The 26,041-nt window shown below is 41.0% G+C and overlaps 1 protein-coding gene across 4 annotated transcripts in view; it reads left to right on the forward strand.

Annotated features, from left to right (window-relative positions):
- The window catches only part of LOC129727470 (CHRNA7-FAM7A fusion protein), a 519,941-nt gene that overhangs the window by 176,341 nt on the left and 317,559 nt on the right, over positions 1-26,041 (forward strand). For all 4 annotated transcript variants that reach the window (XR_008728530.1, XM_055685335.1, XM_055685337.1 and 1 more), the window contains one exon: positions 15,292-15,367. Coding sequence is in view for 3 of the 4 variants with exons in the window: in XM_055685335.1 (XP_055541310.1) it covers positions 15,292-15,367 (76 nt within the window). In the remaining variant the exon portion in view is untranslated. The remainder of the gene's footprint in view (positions 1-15,291; positions 15,368-26,041) is intronic.

Below are 26,041 nucleotides of genomic sequence, written 5' to 3' on the forward strand. Positions count from 1 at the left end.
CTTTCGTTCAGGGACCTGACGGCATTCATCCAAAGGAGAGTCACCGTATTGCAGAACATCCAAGGTAACCCAACAGAGTCCCAGCCAACTAACCTGGTAAGGAAACCACCCCAACGAGCTACAGTCAGCCACGCAGCAACACAACCTGAGCTGCGAAAGTGCATTATCTGCCACGATCACCATCCACTCTACATGTGTACCACGTTTTCGAAGCTATGCCCTGAGGATAAGGAAAAGGAAGTTCGCCGTCACCGCTTGTGCCGCAATTGCCTACGCAAGGGCCATCTAGTGGCAGAGTGTCCATCCAACAGTACTTGTCGAAAATGTCGCGGTAGGCATCACACACAGCTGTGCATCGACAAGGTCAAAACACATGCTCCAATGAAGGCAGAATCCAACGCACGAGTCCCGATTTCAACGCCATCTACCAGCTACCAGTCAACTTCTGCTGTATCCGCTTCCATCAGTGAACCTTCCAGCTACGCCTCGGTTGGACAAGGACAACGGACAATCCTCGCTACAGCCATTATCATCGTCGTCGACGACAATGGAGTCGAACACGCAGCACGGGCGCTGCTAGACTCTGGAAGTGAATGCTGCTTCATCACTGAATCGTTTTCGCAGCGAATCAAGGCACAACGGAAGAAGGTTCACCTACCGATTGCCGGCATTGGTCAGTCTTCAGCACATGCCCGCCAGACACTCCTCACTGCGGTTTGGTCCCGCTTTGGCAAGTATACATACACTCTCGATTTTCTTGTTTTGCCGAAGGTTACCATCGACTTGCCATCCGCTTCCGTTGACGTCTCATCCTGGAAGATTCCACCTGGTGTTCAACTGGCTGACCCGTCATTCCACCGCACCACTCCGGTCGACCTGGTTTTGGGTGCAGAAATCTTCTTCGATTTGTTTAAGGTAGCTTGCAGAATTCCTCTAGGTGAAGACCTGCCTGTTCTCGTCAATTCTGTTTTCGGCTGGGTAGTGTCTGGAAAGTCCACTCTCAACCGTCGTACTGCTCCTGTTACCGCCAACTTCGCAACTACGCACAACCTACAGACACTGATGGAGAAATTCTGGTCCATCGAAGAAGACGACACTGATCCCTGCTACTCGGTAGAAGAAGCAGCCTGCGAAGAACACTTTCGCCAGACAGTAACCCGAAACGCCGACGGTCGATATGTGGTTCGACTGCCACTCAAGCAGGACATTCTCTCCAAGCTCAACGACAACCGTCGCTCCGCTCTTCGCCGCTTTCATCAACTAGAAGCTCGTCTAGTGCGCAACCCGGATTTGCAACACCAATATCGTGCTTTCGTGGAGGAATACCATGCGCTAGGGCACATGCAGCGTGTGTCCGACTACGAAGATCCTCCAACACCGTGCTATCATCTTCCGCATCATGCCGTAGTACGTGAAGATAGCACAACGACCAAACTACGGGTCGTTTTCGATGCATCGTGCAAGACACCAAATGGCCCGTCGCTCAACGACGCACTCATGTTGGGCCCCACCGTCCAAGAAGACCTCCGCTCAATCATAATGCGTTCCCGAACTCATCAAGTGATGCTGATCGCCGATATCAAGCAGATGTACCGCCAAGTCCTGGTAGACGACCGGGATACACCTTTGCAGCGCATTGTGTGGAGACTCTCGCCCGATAGTCCGACTGAAACCTACGAACTAAAAACAGTAATCTACGGTACTGCCAGCGCTCCGTTTCTTGCAACCCGTATTCTACAACAGCTTGCCGATGACGAGTGTAACGAGTTTCCTGAAGCAGCCAAGGTTCTACGCAAGGACTTCTACGTAGACGATCTCTCTTCTGGTAGCAGCGACGTAACTGAGACGAAAGCATTGCTCAACCAATTCAGGGTGCTTCTGCTAAAGGGTGGATTCGAACTCCGTAAATGGGCATCCAATGAAGCAGCAGTGTTAGAGGACGTACAACCAGCAGAACGCGGCTTGCAGGAATCTTTCGACTTCGACAAGGATCAGTGCATCAAAACTCTCGGCTTGCACTGGGAACCGTCATCCGACCAACTCCGGTATAAAATCCCTCCCGTCAACACATCTGCGGATTCGCTAATAAGTAAACGGATTGCGCTCTCCTACATAACAAAACTCTTCGATCCGCTTGGCCTCGTTGGCCCAGTAGTAACGACGGCCAAAATCTTTATGCAGACACTTTGGACCTTGAAAGACGACGACGGCAATCCTTGGGACTGGGACAGTGATCTCCCGCCAGCAATAAAGGACCGCTGGCACGCGTATCAATCGCAACTTACTCTACTTAACAAACTTCGCATCGGCCGTTGCATCCTGCTACCGAACTCTACCAGCATGCAGCTGCACTATTTCTCCGACGCATCAGAACACGCATATGGCGCGTGTGTCTACATACGTTCCACAGATGCAGACGGTAACGTCAAAGTATCTCTACTTACTGCCAAATCCAAGGTGGCCCCGCTAAAAACCAAAACAAGTATTCCCAGACTAGAACTGTGTGGGGCAAAATCGTCAGCGGAACTGTATAAACGAGTGAAATTGTCTCTTGGGATTGAAGCAGAAAGTTTCTTCTGGGTGGACTCTACAATCGTACTCTGTTGGCTCAACGCAGCACCTTCTACCTGGACAACGTTCGTTGCCAATCGTGTTTCACTGATCCAGAACGCCACCCAAAACTGTTTATGGAACCATGTAGCCGGGCAGGAAAACCCAGCCGATCACATCTCCAGAGGCATACCTGCTGAAACTTTACTAAAGTGCGACCTGTGGTGGCACGGGCCACAGTGGTTAAAACGCGACTGCTGCGAATGGCCGATTCAACCATTTCACGACAGTAGTCAGAGCCCTGAAGTTACCGTCGAGCAACGCAAAACACAAGCTGCAGTAATTTCCGCTACCATTGAGCCATCTTTCGTCGACCAACTCATGTCCAGCAGCAGAAGCAGAGAGTACAATCATCCGACTGGTTCAACAGCAAACATTCAGCGAAGAGTACAAGGCTCTTCAAAGGGCACAACCTGTGTCAGTGAAATCGCGGCTCCGATGGTTTCACCCATTTTTTAAATGCAACAAACCTGTTACGCATCGGCGGACGACTGGGTAAGACAGAACTGACTTACGACAGCAAACATCAGATTCTACTTCCAGCTTCACACCATCTTTCGACATTACTTGTTCGTCACTATCATGAGAAACATCTGCATGCAGCGCCGCAGTTGCTACTGGACGTCTTTCGCTTACGATACTGGATCATAGGGGCCAGGAATCTCGTCAAAAAGGTCGTTCAGCAATGCATCATTTGTTTCAGAGCTCGTCCAAAACTATTGGAACAGTTTATGGCAGAGTTACCAGCTTCCCGAGTAACAGCTTCCCGACCGTTCTCTACAACCGGTGTCGATTATTGGGGACCGATTCTGCTGAAACCACCGCACCGGCGCGCAGCTGCACCAAGGCATACGTGGCAGTTTTTGTGTGCGAAGGCTGTTCACCTGGAATTGGTATCCGACCTTAGCACAGCAAAATTCATCGAAGCACTGCGAAGATTCGTTTCTCGTCGCGGCTTATGTGCCGAAATTTACAGCGACAACGGCCGAAATTTTCTCGGAGCATCCAATGAGCTCAAACAACTCATCCGTAGCAGCAGTCATCGAAGGGCAGTCGCACAAGAATGCACTGGTAATGGCATCCGTTGGCACTTCAACCCGCCAAGAGCATCACACTTCGGCGGCTTATGGGAAGCTGCAATTGCATCCGCTCAAAAACATTTCGTTCGTGTGCTGGGTACGCACACACTGGCATACGACTCGATGACAAAATTACTGGCACAAATTGAATGCTGTCTAAATTCTCGTCCGCTTGTGCCAGTTTCCGACGATCCATCTGACTTGGAGTCACTTACACCAGGTCACTTTCTTACCGGTACAGCGTTAAAATCCGTCCCAGACAGCAACCTCTCCGACATTCCGTTCAACCGACTTCGACAGTGGCAACAAACACAGAAATTGTTTCAGCAGCTCTGGAAAAGATGGCATCTTGAGTACCTCTCTACGCTTCAAACTCGCACTAAGTGGTGCAATCAACCGATACAACTTGAAACTGGACGTTTGGCCATTATCAAAGACGAAAATGCTCCACCGATCAGCTGGCCGACTAGACGAATCATCAAACTGCACCCTGGCACCGACGGAACAACTCGTGTGGTAACGTTGCAGACACTGAAGGGACAATTTACCAGACCGGTATCCAAAATTTGCTTGTTGCCGATACCACCAGCAGAAAAGATTTCGCCACAATGTAAACAAGCCGAGTCAGCATAACTTCCAGAATCGTTCCTGTTTTGCACCACCTAGAAGTATACCTACCTGTTCGAGCACGTAGAATCAAAATATTTATGGGCCCTCTATCAAGGGGGACAAGGTGAGAACCTGTCCAAATCTTTACTTTCCAAAATTCCCGCTACCGGGTCTTTTCTTGCTTATTTTCATGTGACATCCTACAACCAACAACATCATCACAATCATCGATCGAGTGACGTTGCGCAACAAGGATGCCAGCTTCAAAGATTATGTCTACACGCTACGACGTCTTCACTCATTCGAGAGTAATTTTCACCCAGTCATCGAAGCAGAATTGGACAACATCCAGAAATTGGCATTTCTGAGGGGCCAGTATGTTCGTGCATAACGAAACCATCAGACGTCATCATTCGTCAGCCCCCAATTACAACCCCGTCTGCTAGAAAAATCATTCTAGAGAACCGGTTCAAGCAGTGCTACCAACCAGTTCGCCCATCTATTGCTTCCGGACTCTAGGATATATAAGCAACGTCAACAGTCAGTGCGCTCTCTCTTCACTTCATTCGTCAACAGCAAGCAGACAAATTATTCGATTTTTATACGCAATTTATTTAAGTTTTTGAATTTAATATAGTTATCAGTTGAGTTAAATACAGTGTTTTCATTTACATCCCGCGTTCTCGATTGCAACCTGAAAGGAGAAAGTGATTAAACTTACTTGATTTAGTGCTTATACTTACCGGTGATTTTTGGTATTCTGCTGCTCACCAGAGCAATCGACAAAAAAAAAAGCTGAGAGTATATTCTTCTATGTCTGACTTAGTATACCAGATATCTGTTGAAATACATTCAATTTTATTTATAGTCGCAATGAGCACAAACCAAAATAATGTAATAATGTGCATCGGAAATTTGGTCCGAAATTTCGCGAAATTTCGTAATCGTCGAAATTGGAAGTTTAATTTCGCGAAATTTTAGGCGGAATTTAGCGAAATTCAACGAAATTTTTCGGCAATTTCACGAAACCGAAATTTCGGGAAATTTCGAGTTTTGCGAAATTATAGAAATCATTCGAAATCTCGCACAGCCTTAGCGTTTAGTAGCGGCTTTTTAAAATCGCGACCTTTGTTGTCTGGCTGATGCTATTTTTTCATTAACGGCGAACAGAATTTTATATGGCCATCATTATTAGATATGTTACTACTCACGGTACTGTAAGTTAAAACATGCTAAAGTAAGTACTTCTTTTTGTTTTTTCATCCATGTTGGGCCGTGGGTAACAATTATTCAACACATATAGAGAAACGGTGAGTTTCGTTCTGAAGACCGCGTCAATAGTCATATCGACTACTTACGCTTTTTAGCTGTTTTTACAAGGGAATAAATATATTCTAATAGAAGGGTTTTCATCATATTTGTTTTCACTGATGTGTAGAAGCTGCCCCGCTACGAACGTGTGGGCGCACTCAGTAAATTTAGAACAAGTTCCTCGACCTGAAATGATTTTGAATTTATCAATAGTATCAGATAGCGAAACAAGTGGATGGCGCAGTTATTCAACCACATTGTGAGATGCTTCTCGCTACAAAATCATTAAATCATTCTGTGGAAACACGAGAAATGGTCATTTGAAGATCGACTAGCGACGAATTTATTCCAAACGCAAGCCTTGCACTGGAATCGTTTTGCAGTACTTAGTTTGTTTTTCATCACCGTTCGCAAGTGGCTATGTGAATGATTTGCTGTCATTCTGGCTAGGTATCATAAAAGTAACCGCATATGGGTCCCAGCTTATGATTTTCTACATATTTTAAACAAGATTTGATGTTTATGCACACTTTTTGACGCAAAAGTATTTGTTTGCAATTGCAGTAACAAATTCTGTTAACAGTCTTAATTAGAAAAGCATACGAGTGCAAAATTTCTCCTAAATCGTTAAGATTTTTAATTGCTGTTTTCTTATCAGCACAAAACCGCAAATGGGACGGACTTGTCATGAGCGGCAGTATAGGAATCACTGCAAAAATTAAAGGTATGAAAATGCTTCAAAGGACCGAATGTGAGTGTGAGTGTGTGTGCAACTTTTTTTCCTCACTCACTTTTTTCAGAGATGGTTGATTCGATTTACATGAAATTTATTCCAAATGGAAGGTCTAGTTGCCCCATTGGTTGCCATTGAATTTCATTATAATCGAATTTTTAATTTAAGTGTTATGTATCAAATTGTAAAAATCACGAAACATCGTCAAGACAGCCTGTTCATTTGACACCAGTTTTGTTCAAATTGGTTGTGTAGTTTTTGAGATAATGATGTTTCGTGATTTTTACATAATAATTCATAAGGCGTCGTACACAAATTACGTAACGCTAAAAACCTGGATTTTAAACCACCTCCACCCCCCCCCCCCTATGTAACGATAAGTAGCGTTCAACATGACCCCCCCCCTAAGATTACGTAACGCTTGACCCACAAAAAATTGCGGTTTCGAAGGAAAATAACAGTTACGTAACTGTTTCAACTATACCCCCCTCACCCCATATGTCAAAATAAGTAACGCAAACTCAACCCCCCTACCCACATTCATGCGTCACGTAATTTGTGTACGACGCCTAACCTCTAAACTAAATATCCAATTACAATGAAATTCAATAGCAACCTATGGGGCAACTAGACCTTCCATTTGGAATTAATTTCATGGAAATCGGTTCAGCCATCTCTGAGAAAAGTACATACATACAGAAAATGTTCAGCTCGTCGAACTGAGTCGAGTGATATACGACATTCGGCCCTTTGGAACACTTTCATAGTTTTAGGTTTTTGCAGTGATTGCTACACCTTTCTAGGCGAAAGGCAAAAGTGCTGTCCGATTTAAGACTTTTCCTATTTCTTCACATCATTATTTGCATTTCACTCTTTCGACTGTGTCATCTTCTTTTTTTAAATCTTGTTATAAAATAAAATAATAAAATTTCTTCCGGTAACTTAACAGGTAACTTGGTAACTTGGTCAGGACAATTTTGAAGTAGAATACTTCTCTCAGGAAGTTCGGCTACATAGGGATGTGAAATGAAAATCTAAAACCGAAGAAAGTGAAAAATATGTCCAATTTCAAATGCTAATAAATCGGTTAGTTTTCGATGCATTTCCTTCGTTTTTGCAGCAATAGATTGGAAAATCTTCTAAGATTCTTCCCAAAAGAAGATAATTGTAATTTTATTATTCACACTATTGTACTATTGTAAATAGTCCAGCCTTGTCGAACCGAAAAATTCGACCTCTGATTGGTCGTCATATGATTGCTCTCCAAGCACGGTCGACAGAATCATATACCTTGCAATTTTAAACATGCAGTTTGGCCTATAAAAGAGCCTGTTTAAGCCGAAGCCGCTCATTAGGGACGAATGACCGTTTGAGGTTAAAGTCCCTTCAAAAGAAATCAATCAATCAATCGAAGCCGCTCAAAATAGTTCTAGACAGCGACAACAGCAGTCTTCCTCCCTTAGCAGCAGCACTAGCAGTGCAGTGGACAGCGGATAGCGGCCACAGCTGTGGCGTAGCAATGGATAGCGCACTAGTTGCAGCGGATTCCAGCAACGATAGCAGCTGGGCCTGCTGATGCAAGAACAGTGGATACCAATGGCAGCGTATAGCGGTCACAACTGTGGCATGGCTATGGATAGCGAACTAGTTGCAGCGGATCTCAGCATCGATAGTGGCTGATGCAGTGAGGCATTTTAGTAGGCTCTGTGCGATAGTGGGCACTAGTAAATGCATTCAATGAAAAGTTGACTCATTTTGACAACACGTTAGCCGTCTAGTTTTGAGTGTTATGTCAGCATTTCACTGTTCACTTTATCACAACGAATACTTTGTTCGCACTGTCAGTGATAACGCAAAAATGTAATCGGCCTCTTATCCGATACTAGATTGAACAACGTGTCTCAGAACGTATTGAAGTATCTTTTCATTCAGTCATGAACACGACAGCCGAAACTTTCATTATCTGCATATAAATCAATTTTTCGCATAATCAAAATTCAAAAACAAGCCCCAATCATGACAAGCAACTTACTATATTATTGAAAATGGTCAATCCTTGTTGAAGCGCAAAATTCGATTGATCCGATTAGTCAACGTTTATTTACTAGAAAAAATGACTGACACGCAAGCAGCCGGGTTATCTTTCTTGTAAAAGTATTCTACTTCAACTTTGCGGTCGTGGCTTTGCACACAACCCTTCTGTTTTTTTTTCGACGCAAATTTGATCTACTTCATTTATAATCTACAAGGTTTAAATAAATAGAATACTTTATATACATAGCCGAATTTAATAAGGGGGGGGGGGTCAGGTGGGCCATGGCCCTCGAGCTGTAGGGGTTTTTGGTGCCGATAATGGTTCCTATGATAGTTTGTGACCCCTCCCTCTTCTGGAAGAAACGAGTCCCACACAAATGACACATAAATTTCTGCGGGGACGAGACACGAGGCATATGGACGCCAGGCATATGGTTGTTAGGCATAGTATGCTAGGCATACAGACGCGAGGCATAATGGATGTGAGGCATAATGGATACGAGGCATACTGCCAAAAGGCATAACGGACGCGAGGCCGAATGGACGCGAGGCCGAATGGACGCGAGGCCGAATGGACGCGAGGCCAAATGCGATGTTGTACGATCGTATGAGATCCAATTATGTTGTTCAGGTGTTATTATATTCCTAAACAGTTTAAGTTGGGTATAATATCTTTCTTGAAATCATGCGGCGAAGACGCATAATCGAGGGCAAGGAAACGAGGCGGCACTAGGCCGCCGTGGTTTCCGCAGTCCGAGCCGGCCGCCGACCCGCCGTCGGAAGCGGCGGCCTCTCGCACCCAAACGACTGATCTACTGGTTTGCTAGGTCTACTTAAACAGAGTTTTCTTCCCTTAGTTAAGTCCGAACGAGCGGTAGCGTGTAAGGACAACATTCGCTCGATCAGCGAGTCGGCCGAAGGCCGCGAGTGTATTGCTTTCCAAATGACACTTTGAAGCACATGTTATCGAATGCTGTGATGATGATAGCGATAATATAACATATAACATAATATAACATATTCCGCATCACTTCCCCTTGGCCTTGTGTCCTTTCGGCCTTGTATCCATTCGGCCTCGCGTCCATTCGGCCTCGCGTCCATTCGGCCTTGCGTCTATTCGGCCTCGCGTCCATTGGGCCTCTCGTCTATTCGGGCTTGCGTCCATTCGGCCTCGCGTCCATATGCCTCGAGTCCGTATGCTTGCCGTGCATTATGCCTAGCGTACCATGCCTCGCGTTCGTATGCCTCACGTCTGTATGCTTAACGGGGTGTCATCAATTTCTGCACATCTCGAGAACTAATCAAATAAATGGAACCAAATTTGGCAGGTAAAAGTTTTTAGTGGTAAAAAATATGCCCATAATGTTTTGACACCCTTTCTTTTTTTGGAAGGGAGGGGTCCCATACAAATGAAACACAAATTTCGCACGGCTCAAGAACCAATCAAGAAAATACAACCAAATTTGTTATGTGAATGTTTTTAGAGGTAACAAATATGTTCATAATAGTTCAACGCCCCTCCCTCTTCTAAAAGGACATGTTTCTGCACAAATTTCTGCACATCTCGCGAACTAATCAACTAAATGGAGCCATATTTGGCAGGTTAATGTTTTTAATGGTAACAAATAACGGGTGTTAAATAAAAAATGAGAATTTTTTCAATCACATATAAAAAAAAAATTTTTTCATCGATTTCAGTATTTTTTATTAATAACATAATGTATTTTCTTCAAAAAAATATCAGTGAATGTTTGAGTAAGGGCCCTGGTCTGCTGTTCGACGCAACTTTGTTGCGATGCTCTCACAAGAACGTTGTACGGCACTTACGTCCATTTTCCGGATACAATTCCGGATTCTTGTAATCAGTTGCTTCGTATCCTTGGCCCTCCAATTGTTTTTATATACTAGGGCACTGAGTGAGCCAAAAAAATCCTCTATTGGGCGGCACAGGGGCAAGTTTGTTGGGTTACGATCTTTCGGCACGAACGGTATCTTTTTCTCCTCAAGATACGCCAGCGTCTTCTTGGCGTAATGGGAAGGCGCCTTGTCTGGCCAGAAGACGTACTTCCCATCCGCGTGATGCTCGTTCAGGAACGGCAGCAGGATTTTATCGAGGCACTCTTCTTGATAGATTTGTTGGTTGATTGCCAGACCGCTCGGCTTAAACCAAGGCTTTGAAATGCCCCGGTCGGAAATGGCGATGTACAACATAACCTTTTTTTCAAACTTGTGCTTGAACTTGTATTTCACTTCAGGCGGTGTGGATGACTTGTCGCTGGAGTAGTAATTATCATTTCCTGGAATATGCGTTTTGGACAGCGGAAAATAGCTTTCGTCGTCCAAAACGAAAGACGTCCCGCGGTACTTTTTGGTCATCCACCGACACTGTGTTTTAACCATCTCAATCTGCTCCTCCGTGTACTCCGGCGACCTCGTCTTCTTCCTTCAGACGATTCCTTTCATCTTGAGGGTCCGATGGATCAATACGTGGGAGCAGCCATATTTCCGACCGGCATCACGCAGGCTGGTTGCGTCCTTGTTGTCAAACAGCTTCTTTAACGATGTCTTCCTCTGCTTCGTCATTATCGTCACCAGACGACCACTTCCGACCTTCCGCTCTACGTTCACGGAACCCAGGATACGATATACCGTACTGACAAGTACATTTTCTTCCTTAAAATATGTCACCGTGAACTTTTTTCCTTGCTGGAAATGCGTTTCGTAGAACCGTACAATGCGTTCGCGGAGCACGTGCTGTTTCGATGCCATCTTTGCTTTGACTAAATTCAAACTAGCAAAACCAAACACGCCTACTGTTTCTAGGGAGCCCAAAGAGCAATTTTCTTGGAGAAAGAAAATTTTACGCTCTGTATTCGAGTTACTGAAAGCTATTGAAAAAATTCTCATTTTTTATTTAACACCCGTTATGTTCCATAATCGACCTCAGGCAACATTTTGGATTGTAAGATGGCAACTTCCGGTTTCTGTAAAACAGCCAAAAATAGCCGATTTCCACCCAACATAATAATATCCGGATCTAGAATTATACACAGAAGCAAAAATCAACTACAGATACCATTTTGAATACTAAGATGGCGACTTCCGGTTTCTGAAAAACAGCTGAAAATAACCAAATACTACCTAAAATGAGTGTTTTTTAAACCAGTATGACATCCAAAATCCAGAAATTGTCTCCAAAGGTAATTATGAAATCCAATATGGCGACTTCTGGTTTCTGAAAAACAGCGGAAAGTGAGCAAATACCACCAAACATGGGTATCTCTGGAATCGTAATGATGCAGACAACATTTTGAAATGTAAGATGGCAACTTCTGGTTTCTGGAAAACAGCCAAAAATGGCCGATTTCCGTCTAACATGAGTATCTCCGGATCTAGAATGATACACAGCAGCTGAAATCGACCACAGACCCCATTTTAGATTCTAGGTTGGTGACTTCCGGTTCCTGGGAAACAGCTGAAAATGATCAAATAACACCCAATATGGATGTTTCTTCAACCAGAATGACGCTCAGAGGCAAGAAATTATCTTAAATACCATTTTGAAATCCAAGATGGCGAATTCTGATTTGTGAAAAACAGCCTGAAATAACCAAATACTATCCAATATGAGTATCTTTGGAACCAGAATGATGCAATGAGCTAACAATTGACCCCAGGCACCATTTTGAATTGCAAAATGGCAACTTCTAGGAAACAGTCGAAAATGACCAAATAATACTCAATATGGATATTTCCGTAATCGAGATGATGCATAGAAACCAAACATTGACCCTGGACACCATTTTAAATTTAAAGACGACCAATTTTATTTTCTGGAAAACAACTAAAATAACTAAATACCTCCCAACATGAGTATTTCTGGTGTCAAATTGATGCCAGAAAAGCAGTTGAAAATGACCGAATACCACCCAATATGAATATATTCAGAATTAAGGCGATATACAGAAGCCATTAGTCTTTGATTTTTTTTTCTTTCCATAACTTTTGAGCCACATATCAAATTGTTATGAAGTTTGTTATTTGTAAGTTTGAGAGATGACTCGTTCGTATGACCCTAGTTATGTTCAAATGAGTCCTGTAATCTTTGAGATAATAGAGTTTCATTGTTTGATCAACAATTTAATACATAACGGTTGCTTAAGTTCGATTATAATCAAATGAAATGGGAACGTATACTGCCCATAATTCAAAAATTGGCTAATATGCCATTTCTACCAAAATCGAGAAAACAGTTTCTCGTGATGGTACACACCCTAAACAAGGTCCCTACGGAAGCCGATTGTCAAAAAATGCATTTGGTGAGGCAGCAAACGTGAAACAATTTTGGCTAATATCCAAAATAATTGAGAATTTGGCTAATATCCAATATTCAACATGAAGCTGTGGTATGTTCACGAACCGGTGTATTACTACTGAACTGTGTTTCTTCTAACTTTCGAAAGTGTGTTGTAGCTTGGTGGTTACTGGCGACAGGTGAGCGATCGTAAGGCCCTGGCATCAAATTTTACTTTTTCACGAAAAATATTTGATGCTACAAGAATTTATTTGTTGTACTGAGAAAACCCAATGATCAAAACGTGTGACTGTTTCTTTCTGTCATGAATCTTTATATTTAAAAAAATGCTATTTAGCTCTTTGATTAGGAGTAATATTAATAAAGAGAAGATTCAGATTTCATTTTGGATTTGATGAGAAAAAATAGGAAAGTGGATTGTGAGATTACCATGAATAATAATATTTTCGTTATATTATTATATTGCTGCACGTAACAATTGTCTCGTCGTCTTTTTCATCCTCACTTGTGCTCCCGTGTTGTTTTATTAAATTTAAAACCATTTTCATCACCAACGAGTACGATATAATCCACATCGTATGGATATTAGCCAAATTGTACACCGTTTTGTCAACTGACCTTTCGTTTATAATTGAAAAAACGGCTACTTCGGTAAAAATACGTGGCGGATGGAATTTTTCTACAGATTTCTCGGTTTCAACTCAACGGCAAGGTTCCAGCATATATGAAGGGTGATATACTCAATAAAAAAGTTGTCATGAACAGTCAAAATATGTTGTACCGACAAAAAACTTTCAAACGCGTTTTTCTCGATTTGATGCTTATTGCATATTAGCCAATTTTTAAATTATGGGCAGTATAGGGCAACCAAACTTTGAAACCACGTGTTCAATCATAATTCATCAGTTAACCATTAACTAGCCCGCTCATCTGATAATAGTATTGATCAAATCGGTTGTGAAGTATCTGAGATAATTAAGTTTCTTGGTTTTTACATTTTGATACATAACTTCTAAACTAAAAATCCGATTACAATAAAATTGAATAGGGTTTAATGGGACAACAAGACCTTTCATTTGCAATTAATTTCATAAAAATCTGTCTAGCCATCTCTGTGAAAAGTGAGTGAGAATAATAATCTGCACATACACACGCACACACATATACATTTAAGCTCAACCTCAGAAGAAGGGTACGTAGTTGCTAAGGTGAACGGAGTGTTCTACTGCAGTTGCTATGCTCCGCCACGTTGGTCTACCGAAAGGTTCACCCTGATGGTTGATCTCCTATCCATGGAGCTAACGGGCCTAACGCCGTTGGTGGTGGCGGGGACTTCAACGCTTGGGCTGTTGAGTGGGGAAGTCACTTCACGAACCAGAGGGGTCAGATCTTGTTGGAGGCTTTGGCAAAGCTCAACCTAGATCTGGCCAACGTTGGGAACAAAAGTACATTTAGCAGAAATGGCGCGGAGTCGATCATCGACGTGACGTTCTCCAGCCCAGGACTGATCAAGAACTGGAGGGTAGACGATGGCTACACTAATAGCGACCACCAGGCGGTCTGTTATAGTGTAGACAACAACGAGAGGCAGCAAGCGACGAGTAGGGCCAACACTCCGTTCGCCCGCGGGTGGAAGACATCGCGTTTTGATGCCGAGGTATTTGAAGAGGCAATTAGACGAGAGCGCGAGGGGGGCAATCGGCTTCGCCCGACGCCTGACCAACTAGTTGCTATGCTATCTCGGGCGTGCGACGCCACCATGCCTAGGACTCGCCAACCTAGGAATGGGAAGCCACCGGTCTATTGGTGGACTGACGAGATAGCGGACCTTCGCAGTGCGTGCCTCCGTGCGAGACGGAGGATGCAGCGTGCGCGAACAGACGAACAGAGCGCCGTGCAGCATTCAGTTCTGCCAGATCGACGCTGAAGAGTGCGATTAAGGCCAGCAAGAGGGCCTGTTTCGATAGGCTATGCGCGAGTGCCAATACGAACCCGTGGGGTGACGCCTACAGGATCGTAATGGCCAAGACCAAAGGCGCGCTGGCGCCTGCAGAGCGATCACCAGCGATGCTGGGGCGAATCATAGAGGGACTCTTTCCGCGCCACGAGCCAAGTCCTTGGCCTCCGGCAGTCGAGTCCCACGTTCCAGTATCTCAGACACAGACCAAACTGTTTCTATGACATTTTATTGATGTTACTAAAACAACGAATTGTTTCAAAAGCATACATATTTGTTGCAATAGCTTCCGGACGTTGACTTGTATATTACCACTTCCTCTTGTCTTTGGGTTGACTCAGCCATGACTTCGAATATGTATGAACTAATTCCAAAATAACACTACCTAGAGCCAGTTTTTCGATTATAGTGTAGTATGATTCTTAGGTGTGTTATTCAATGTTGCATGCATAATTTTCTAATATAAATTGAGTTTATCAGATAAAATGCGTAAAATGTTACCGGGTGGGCCAAAATATGCATGTGAGCCAAAATACCCCTATTACCCTATTTTCGTTGCATAAATGAATTGAAATAATAAAGTAATATTACAATGCAGTTTTCTTATATATTATATTTTCAACACTTTATCATTCTTTTTCAGCTCGATCTGGTGCTCAATTCCGAGGATGGCGGAGATCTATCAGATTTTATTACCAATGGTGAATGGTATTTGATAGGTACAGTATATAATCAGCCTGTTTCTATTGCAATGCGATGTAGATATAATATAAATATGTGGGTTATTTCATAGGAAGTTACCAAGAAAAGGCACAAGCTTGGCATCGACCATCACAAATTTTGCCCAAAATAGGGGAAATTATTTCTCTAGAGACACTTAGTAAAACTCCCGAATTTGTATTCGATTGGAATACCCTTCCGCTCCAAGGGACCCCTCCCTTCCTCTTTGTTGCAAAATAACGCATTTTATGTTTAAAAGCTCTATTTTTCCTTACTATACACAGGCATTAAATTCAAAATTCCATGTTATTAAAAAAATATAATACCTTTGTAAACAGTGTATCAGTATATCAGCTACAGGATTAACAAAAAATCACTTTATCAGAACCATGATAATGACAATTCATTCTTCGTGCTTTAATAAAGGCAAAATTAACTAAATTACTCAATTTACTAAATTGAATTAACTTCTTCAAAAACGATCACAATGGTTAGTTTGTTGTTAACCTACAAAATCAACAAGTTATTCAGGCAAAATTGCTTCGAAATACGCTTTTATTTTCATGAAATACCATTCCACGATAAATGCGAGTATTTCACGGGAACATCACTTGAGAACGTCCTTTACTACTATTTTTGCAGCGATCGAAATCCTGGTGATTTCCCAAGTAACACACCTTGTTATAGAACAGTTATTATAACTCCTCCAACACAACCTTCGGTTATAGATTGCAGTTGACATTACCTTTTCTATGACACCAGAGATGGTCGTACCTGACGGGTTCGGGCCGGGTTCGGGTTTGGAAATTTTTGAAAGTGTCAGGTACGGGTCAGGCTCGGGTTTGGTGGAAAAAAAACTTTCGGGTTCGGGTCGGGTTCCAGTTTTGAAAATGCCGGGTTTAGGTCGGGTTTGGGTATGAAAACCCGAAACCCGACTATAAAATATATGAAATCTCGGGTTCGGGTCGGGTTCGGGTTTCATGGAAATAAAATTTTCGGGTTCGGGTCGGGTTCGGGTTTGAACGAAAATAAAAGTTTCGGGTTCGGGTGGGCTCGGGTTTCGACCGAAAAAAAAATTCGGGTTCTGGTCGGGTACGGGTTTGAAAAACATCAAACCCGACCATCTCTATATGACATCTCTATCACCCGAAAAGCGCAAAAATCGAAGGCTACTAGAAAAAGTACTGGTGCTATATGAAGTATTATATAACTTCATGAAAGCAAGCTAACTTGCTAGACTAAAGCTTCAAAATACATCTCGAGTACCAATGCGGTAAAAAAATATGGAAAACAGGTTGAAGTTATAATTGCTAACTTATAAAAACATCGTTGACGCAAGCATAAAACTACAAAATAGAAATATTGTAGAACAACGCTGCTTTATATAAGGAACTACAAAGAAAAAAATAGTGATTATGGCGTATCGAATATTCACCAAAAATGAACAATAATATCAGACCAACTATTTGACGCTTTTAACGTGAATCGGGACGTGGTCGCGATCAACTCGAATTTTGCAATCTAATTTTTTCTTGATTTATGAAGACTACGTACATGAAACTTTGATCAATTGTTTTCACAACTGTTGCATACCTGAAGTAGCAATTTGAGTGCTGTTTATTTAGTGGAAGCCGAATTTTTTACGATCAAAATACAGAAGTGAAAAGAGCTCTAACCTCAAAATTGTATAGGAAAAGGCCACCTTAATACAAAGTTCTACGTGCGCGTCAAATTTCATGGTGAAACATTGCATTTTACTTCTAAAAAAATTATGCGCCATTCATTGGATACGGTTATCTATTTATCCATCAGTGAAAAAAAGATTATTCATTACAGAATGGTTGCTGATTCATTTAATTGCGAAGAGTCTCAATTTAGCCCAACACCGCATGAGCTTAGTTCGTAAACAACTATCTGACATCTCTTTCTTACTTGCCTAGTAAATCCCAATGTCGTTTCTTTTTTCCTGGGTTGATCTGCACTGACCTAGTGGAATAAAAAAAACTCGCGCATTCGTGGGTCAGAATCCGCCACACTAGCGCGCAGCCGCAAATGTGTTGCTATGACAACATTTACCCAGCGCATGCGCAAATGTATTGTTACGCGCAGTGCAGCTAGATCGAAAATTGTGTTCGTCAGCGGCACTTTTAATTGATTATAAATTGATGATAAAAACAATGTTCAACCTTTCAAAATAAACTGTTTCTGTCGCTTGAATATTAAAATTTATTTCGCATAGTTTTAACGTTATCTAGACATAAAATATAACAAAACTAGAGAACGTTGTTAGATATACGGTAACAAAAATGGGCGTGACATTGGTTGCACTGCAAGCGTTTTGTTTACATTTTCATGGCGCATTTTGACCCAACTCAAATAGTTTGATTAAAATCGCTTAAAAAATTTTAATAACATTATGATCAAGTAATTGGCTGCTGAATACTAAGACCAACCAAACGAAAATTACTGTACAGGTACGTAAATTATTATTGGGCGTGTTATATTGAACTGGCGCGGCTGCTTCGGCTGGACATTTTTACACAGTTGTTATAATAGAGAAAACACCTGGAAGACATCTTGAAGACAAGCGTCATTTATGTCATAGTTTTTGTTTGCTGAACTCATGTTATTGAAAAAAATCTTCAAAACCAGAAAAACGAGCTTGTTTTCGAAGTGTGGTGTGTGGTACTGATGAAGAACAACTTCTCACAAATGTTCTATTTTAAGTTGTTTTCCGTACTGTTTTGATAACATCATGAACACAACTCAAAGACAAGCAAAGGCAGTTTTATTTATTGATCTATGAAATACACTGATGATATAAAATAATATCTTTAGAGCAAGAAAATAACAACACAAGTTTTCGAATGCGATTATGGCACTCTTATATGACTACTGTCATTGTGAATTATTTTCTAACATGTTTTGTGTGTTACTTGAGTTCCATTAAAAACCTCGTTGAAAAATAACGACAGTCCCGAAAATTTTTTTCCAACTCTATTAGTAACCATAAACGCAGAATTAAAATCTTGACACTGCATCCGCTACCGTATCTTACGACTTCCGCAACGCCGATCACCAATGTATCGGTGAGTTTTTCTCCGAGGTCGACTGAACTCTATTTCTCCGTCAATGCCCAAGACGCCGCTTAAACTCTCTCCAACGTATTGGCCTATGCCATCAAACGAGAGAACTTCGACAGTTGAAATTTGAGAGGAGAGATGCGTTCAAAAAAATACTAACACCGTACTGTTGAATTATCAATTTCTGCACCACCCTAATGGGAGCTGGCAGGGCTCAACAATAGCATAACAAATTGTTTAGCCAAGTTGCGCGCTGTAAGACCTGCACAGAGATGCGTAGCAGCATTCGGAACAATGATATTGTGTTTCAATTTAGCAATCGCTATCGGACCATGTACGGTATTTAGATATAAGAGACTAAGTTACACTGAATAAATAACTTTTGGAATCAGTCAGACCTAAAGGTATTGATTTATTTAGTATGTCGATTCAACAGGTTATGGATCCAGAGAACCAGCAAGATGATCCCCCTCATAGTGGATTCTGGGGCAAGTGATCACAAGGTTGGGACAATGCAATCATAAGGGACTACTGGGCTGTGGACCCAGTTGTGGTCTCTACAGCCAAAGACAGAGAAGTGATGGTAGGGCGGGAGAGAGGAGTGATTAAATTGAAAAGCATTGTTGTAAATCCGGAGACAATAAATAGGTTTGAATTGTGCGATGTACTTTTTATTCCGAATTTACAACACAATCTCCTATCCGTATCTAGACTTGTCTCCACTGGTAAATGTGTGTCCTTCGATGATCGAGGCGTGACGATAGCAATAGCCTAGAGATCTGGGGAAGACATTGTTTCTGGGAAGAAATTCGATGGTCTTTTCGTTCTCAATTTTATGATTGATGTAGGCAGTGATGAAATTGTTTGTGTTGGTGAGGTCCATAGTCCGCTTCAGCTTTGGCACAAGAGACTAGGACATTTGGGCCATAAGAAAATAGAAAAACTGGTTCCTCAGCGAATGGTTGATGGTTTACAATTAGGAACACAATCACATGTTCTTGAGAAGCAGAGTTTATGCCATTCTTGTGTTATTGGCAAACACACAAGAACACCATTTAAAAGCAATAGTGTCCGATCAATCAAGCCATTGAAAATCATGCATTCTGATGTATGTGGCCCAATGAGTGATGAAACATATGACGGATGTAAATACTATGTTGTTTTCATTGATGATTTTACTCGTTTTGTCGTTGTTTTTCTGATGCGCTACAAAAATGAGGTGCTGGGAAAGTTTGGAGAGTATGTAGCTATGGTTTCTGCTCACTTCAATTCCCAAATCTCAAAGTTTGTTTCGGATAATGGTGGAGAATATTATGGGAATAATTTCCCAAAATTCTATGTCAGGAGAAGAATTTTAATGATTCCTACCTGCCCATATATTCCACAAACCAGTTGCAACACCTTTGGATGCGAATTTATAATTGGAAAGCATCAGAAAGCAATATAACGGAGGAGTTGAATTTGATTATCAAATTTAATACGTGAGATAGAAATTGAATCTTGTCCTTTCACGATTTTTGGGGATAATATTCCATAAATTCGGATTGCTGAAGAGCCAATGGAGCATCAGCGAATGAAGCATTTCGACATAAAATATATGTATGTTCGAGAAATAATCCAGCCCAAGAAAACGAAGATTCAATACATTAGTGGCGAAGATCAACTTGCGGACATTCTCACCAAGCCATGTTTCTACGTTCGAGAGGGTGACGAAAAGTTTACAGTTACGAATATGACCGAAAGTGTTGAATTTCTGCACCACCTTATGATGAAAAACCTAATGATGAACCGCCCTAATGGAAGCTGCAGGACTCAACAATAGCATGACAAATTGTATAGCCGAGTTCCGCGCTGTATAGGCCTGTACAGAGATGCGTAACAGCACTTGGAACAATGACATTGTATTTCACTTTAGCAATCGCTATTGAACCATGTACGATATTTAGATATAGGAGACTAAGTTACACTTAACAAATTACTTTTGGAATCAGACAGAACTAAAAATATTAATTTATATAGTATGTCGATTCAACACGTACACTGTACCTAAAACCTCATTATGCGAGAATCAACCACACATACAGAGTTGCGAAACTATGTTTTTGTTTGTTCGTTTTGTGTTAGAATTGAGAATAAAATGTTATTTTAATCTGCATGCACTCTGACTGTTGAAACATATTCGATGCAAGTAATGTAATAAACTACCTCATGTCCTACGGTCGTGGCTCTGCATACAACCCTTGTAATTTATCTCTTGTCACCAGAAGTTTATTTTTCTGAATTTAAACAATACGTTGAATAGAGCACTCGACATATTTAAAAATATGCTGTTTATATATATTATATTTTCATTCAAGCTTTACGCGCTGATTATGTCATCGGCTACGACCTACTACACCAGGCTTCTCTCTAGAATGAAAAGCTCTGATCTGAACATTTGATAACTTCTTCCACCATGGTACGTTCGGAAACTGCTACATAAGATCAATGCACTGGTCGCTGGCTCCATACAACAGAAATAAAAGGGATGCTATCAGAATAACTTGATAAGAAATCCTTTTTTTTAGAAAAAGTGTGCAAGTTATTACGAAAGCTTGAAATGTAATCTATTCTAACGGTTTCTCGAAGCCGACATTAGTTTTTTGTTATAATGAAATCTTGACAGAACTTTCTAGTAACCAACCGACAGGCTTGGCCGCTCTAAGAACGAAAACGGTCAGTTCACAACAGACTCTCAGGAAACATGTTGATGGATTCATACTTCCCAGGCTCGACTCAATTGACTTCCGAAAATGCACAGGACTTCTATATAGCTCAACCTAGCTCAATCCATGACATGGTTGAAGCCCAAGAATTAGCCAGTGTATGATTTACGAAATCAAGAGTTGAGTTGGCAGTAGATTCCCTAAAGCCCTTTAAATCACCAGGGCCAGATGAGATTTATCCAGTGCTTTTACAAGAAAAAGCTAGTTTAATTTAGTCCCTTGTCTGGTGGAGATGTTCAGGGCTAGCATGACACTAAGCTACATTCCTACCTTCCTAGCTACGTGACGGGACGAGTCCCAAAGCATATAGATCAATCAGTCTAACTTCTGTCATTTTGAAAATGATGGGAAAAATCATTGACACATCGAATTATCATATTAAAAAAGTAGATCATTAAACAAATTCCAGTTTGCCTATCAAACTGGTAAATCAACTGTAACAGCACTTCACACGTTGGTTTCAAAACTAGAGAAGTCTTTTGAGGCTAAAGAAATCTCACTAACAGATTTTCTTGATATTGTGGGAGCATTTGACAATGCTTCTCACGAATCTATAAAAAATGCTATGAAAAAACTCGCTTTTGACATGTGCATTTTGAATTGGACAGATATAGCTCTGCTTCTGAGACGTGCAGACGTTCTTTCGATTGCGCTTACCACAAGTCAAGCATCTATTACATAATTTTTCCAATTGCACCGTGCCGCGTCGCATGTTACGTGTTTCCGCGCGAGAGAATACGTTAAAAATCGACTATTCGCAGTTTACCGTTAAACCCACTATCGAATAACTTTACGGCTTCTGTCGTACCGTTCTCGAATTAAAAAAAAAAGATAACAAATGACTTCAGTGCCATGGAGGTGAGGCATGTGCATTTGTCAGGGTCAGCGACTTATTACACTGTGCTACAAATGAAAAAAAAAATGCAAGAGCTTCTAAAGTGACTTAGTGTAGGTTGTAGGTCTTGTTGAGTGTAACATTCGCTCATACTAGAAATTTTCCAAACACCCCCAAAATCTGAAAATAAGGTCAAAATACGGTTTTTTGGACCTCAGAGCGAATAATATTTTTTAACTCAGTCATTTATCAATCGATTTTCAATATTTAAGCAGTTTTAGAAAGAAGACAAATAAAGCTTTCAAAATATGTACAGGTTTGTTCTAATATCAATCAAACATGTTAAGTTATTTTAAGAGCGGGGGCCTAGTGTGGTTGGTAACGTCTCCGCCAACCACGCTCGACGCCTGGGTTCGAATCCCACCGCCGACATAGGTGTCGATGGTTGTGAGGTGGCGTGATCCACTCACAACCAACCCAACTGGTCTAGATTCAATGCTAGCCGACACCGGGAGATTTTCTGAGGCGAAAAATCTCTGGGATCACGCCTTCCATCGCATGAGGAAGTAAAGCCGTTGGCGCCGGTCCGTTAATAAACGGGTCGTGAGTTAGGGTCCTGGGTGTGGTGTCGTCTCCCTGGGCGTCGGTGATTGGCCACAACAGTGGCGGAACTAGACCGACGGTAAATAAGCGAAAGTAAAAATGTTAAGTTATTTTGAGTTCATATCTAATTTTTCAGACTGTTTCTCGCAATTTTTAAATTTTATTTCAAATTTGCAGTCTATTTTTTAAAGAGAAACAAACCACAAACATACTATAATTTCAAAAGTATATGGGTCATTCCATGTCAAGTGTCCGAGGAAATGCATCGACCATCTCCGATTTTGACCAAAATTTGTGAGTCGATGTATTTTAAGCAGGAAGTTATAAGTACAAAGTGTTTTACCGATTGGTGGACCCCTCGGCCAAAGGGACTGCCTCCACTTTTTGCGAATTTAGCAAAACACCTATTTTTATTTCGTGAATATATCGGGACTCTGAAGAGCTACAGGTGATATTGATATATTATTTTGAAGGATTTAGATATAGAAACGAACTACGTGACCATTTTTTGTCTGCAGTGTTGCCAACATTGCATTTTTTTCGATTCAAAACTTAATATGCAATTTCCTCAAAATACTCCCCCTTCGATTTCAATTTTGACCACGCCAATGTATTTAGCAGACGATTTTACATAGGAATCAGCAAAAAACAAAATGTAGCGTTCCAGAGATACAGCATTTTCAAAATTGCAAGATTTTGGATTTTGTCTACGCACGAAGGCGCTTCTACATAAATTTCTGCAATCTTAATGGTATCCTAGCAGTCATTTGTGTAATCGAAGAGATGTTTCTCAGATGAGCAACCGTTAATGATGTCACGCAAAAAATCCCATTCTAGAATCATTTTCACGAAAAGTTACAGGAGAGTGTTGGTTACACTTTTCACATGAAGCTTCATTTTATTGGTTTATCACATTGTAGAAATCATCCTCTCTCAATTTAAAACCGTTTCCTAAGGCGTCATACACAAATTACGTAACGCTAAAAATCTGGATTTCAGACCCCCTCCCCCCATCTATGTAACGATAGGAAACGTTCGACATGACTCCCCCCTTAAATTATGTAACGCTGATAAGCCTGACCCCCCTCCGGAATTTTAAATTTGGAGCAAACATCACAGTTACGTAACTGTCTCTACTACCCCCCCCCTCCCCCCTACGTTACAATAAATTACGCTGACTAAACCCCCCTCCCCCCATTATGCGTTACGTAATTTGTGTACGACGCCTAACAGGCGAATGGTCATGTTTTTACCTGATTTAAGATTTGCTATGATTTCAAAACTATAAACAATGTGTCTCATCACGGGTGCAGTCATTTCATTCTTGAAGATGGTGTGTTTAATTAGATTGTATTTAAAACAAATTTGTGTCGCTGGAAAACGGTATTGGTTATCACCACAGCAGACTACGCGATGAGATTTACTAGCTACTGAAGGAGCATGCATAAAAGACGTAGCTTTTTTCGGTTTTTTTATCCCCTTTCCCCTCTCCCACCGTAGAATTTCGTCACAAAGTCAGACCCATAAAGATAATTACGTAGTATTATAACAAACTCCATCTCCCCCCCCCCCTCACCCCACCTCAATGACTTTTTTTGCAAATTTTATTACTAAAAACATACATTGTATCATAAATGAATAAGACAAGACAAAGAATTAAAAATGACCATAAACAAATAAAGCCGTGAAAAAAAACAATTAGAATAAATCCAAATTTTTTATTTTTTTATTTGCTACGTAGCTTGGCTTGCCCCCTGGCCTCCCCCCCGTCAAATTTCGTTACAAAACTGCTAGTCGTTGCATGTTCGGTCCCGGGAGAAGACTGTTATTATCAGTAGGAAACAGTGGCTGCGAAGCCTGTGTCAAATAAACAGAACAGAAAAAGCCACCTTCGCTCTAATCCTGGAGAAGAAGAAGAAGAATATAGGCAAATGAATGTTATGATAGGCTTACTTGCTCAATGACGTGCTATGTTATGAGCAAATTAAGATATTCGGTTATGATATAATATTTTGGATGCGTTCGGTGATTTGTTCGAACATGTGGTCCTGAATGTAAACATGCAAAATTATGAAATGAAATCTGAAATCAATTATTAACAATGTCACAAGTTGGTCTCAAAATTCAAATCATGGACAAAAGTGTACATTTAACAAAAAACAGTTTAAATTTAAATAAGAAGAGTGTAGCCAAAACTCTTCGGTACCCTTTCGTGAAAATGATTCTAGAGCGGTTTTTTTGCGTTTCATCTTTAACGGATGCTCCTCTAAGGTACATCTCTCCGATTACACAAAAGCCTGCTAGGATACTATTAAGATTGCAGCAATTTATGTAGAAGCGCTTTCTTGCGTAGACAAAATCCAAATCTTGTGATTTTGAAAATGCTGTATCTCTGGAACGCTAAATTTTGTTTTTTGCTGATAAGTGATTCCTATGTAAAATCGTCTGTTAAACACATTGGCGTAGTCAAAATCAAAATCGAAGGGGGGGGGTATTTTGAGGAAATTGCAAATTAAGTTTTGAATCGAAAAAAATGCAATTTGGCAACACTGCAGACAAAAATTGATCGCGTAGTTCGATTTTACATCTAAAACCCTTCAAAATGATATGTCAATATCACCTGTATCTTTTCAGGGTCCCGAGATTTTCACAAAATAGAAAAGGTGTTTTGCTAAATTCGCAAAAAGTGGAGGCAGTCCTATTGGCCGAGGGGTCCACCAATCGGTACAACACTTTGTACTTATAAGTTCCGGCCCAAAGTAGATCGACTCACAAATTTTGGTCGAAATCGGAGATGGTGGATGCATTTCCTCGGACACTTGACATGGAATGACCCATATTCAATTCCGAATCAAATGAAAGTAGTTTTGTGGAAATCGGTTGAAATTTGGCTAAGCTATATATATTCTATAAGAAAACCAGAATTTTTGGCTTCTATCGCACAACTATTCCAAGGTGCTACAAATGATGAAAAAATGCAAGAACTTTTGATGTGACTTAGTGTGGGTTGTAGCTTTAGTCGAGTGCGTATTTACTTGAAGTTTTTCAAATACCCCGAAAATTATATATTATGTTCAATACCCTGTTTTTTACCTTAGTTCACATTTTTATGTTTAATACGATTATTTTTCAAGCGATTTTTTATATTTTGGCTGTTTTGCAAAGGCGAAAAAGAGAGCATTTGAAACATATAAATATGTCTAAAAAGTTTACCTATATGTGATGAATAGTTTTAAAATAAATAATACGGTTTATGTTATTTTAAATTTTTCAAAATTTATTCGCAATTTTTCACACATTTTTGTAAAGACGGAGCTTCAATTGCTGTAAAATTTGGAAAGTTCTTTTTAGTACCAAACGAAAAAAATAGCTGTTGTAAATGAAAAT

This window comes from Wyeomyia smithii, chromosome 3 (assembly GCF_029784165.1).
Source record: "Wyeomyia smithii strain HCP4-BCI-WySm-NY-G18 chromosome 3, ASM2978416v1, whole genome shotgun sequence".
Lineage (NCBI taxonomy): Eukaryota > Metazoa > Arthropoda > Insecta > Diptera > Culicidae > Wyeomyia > Wyeomyia smithii.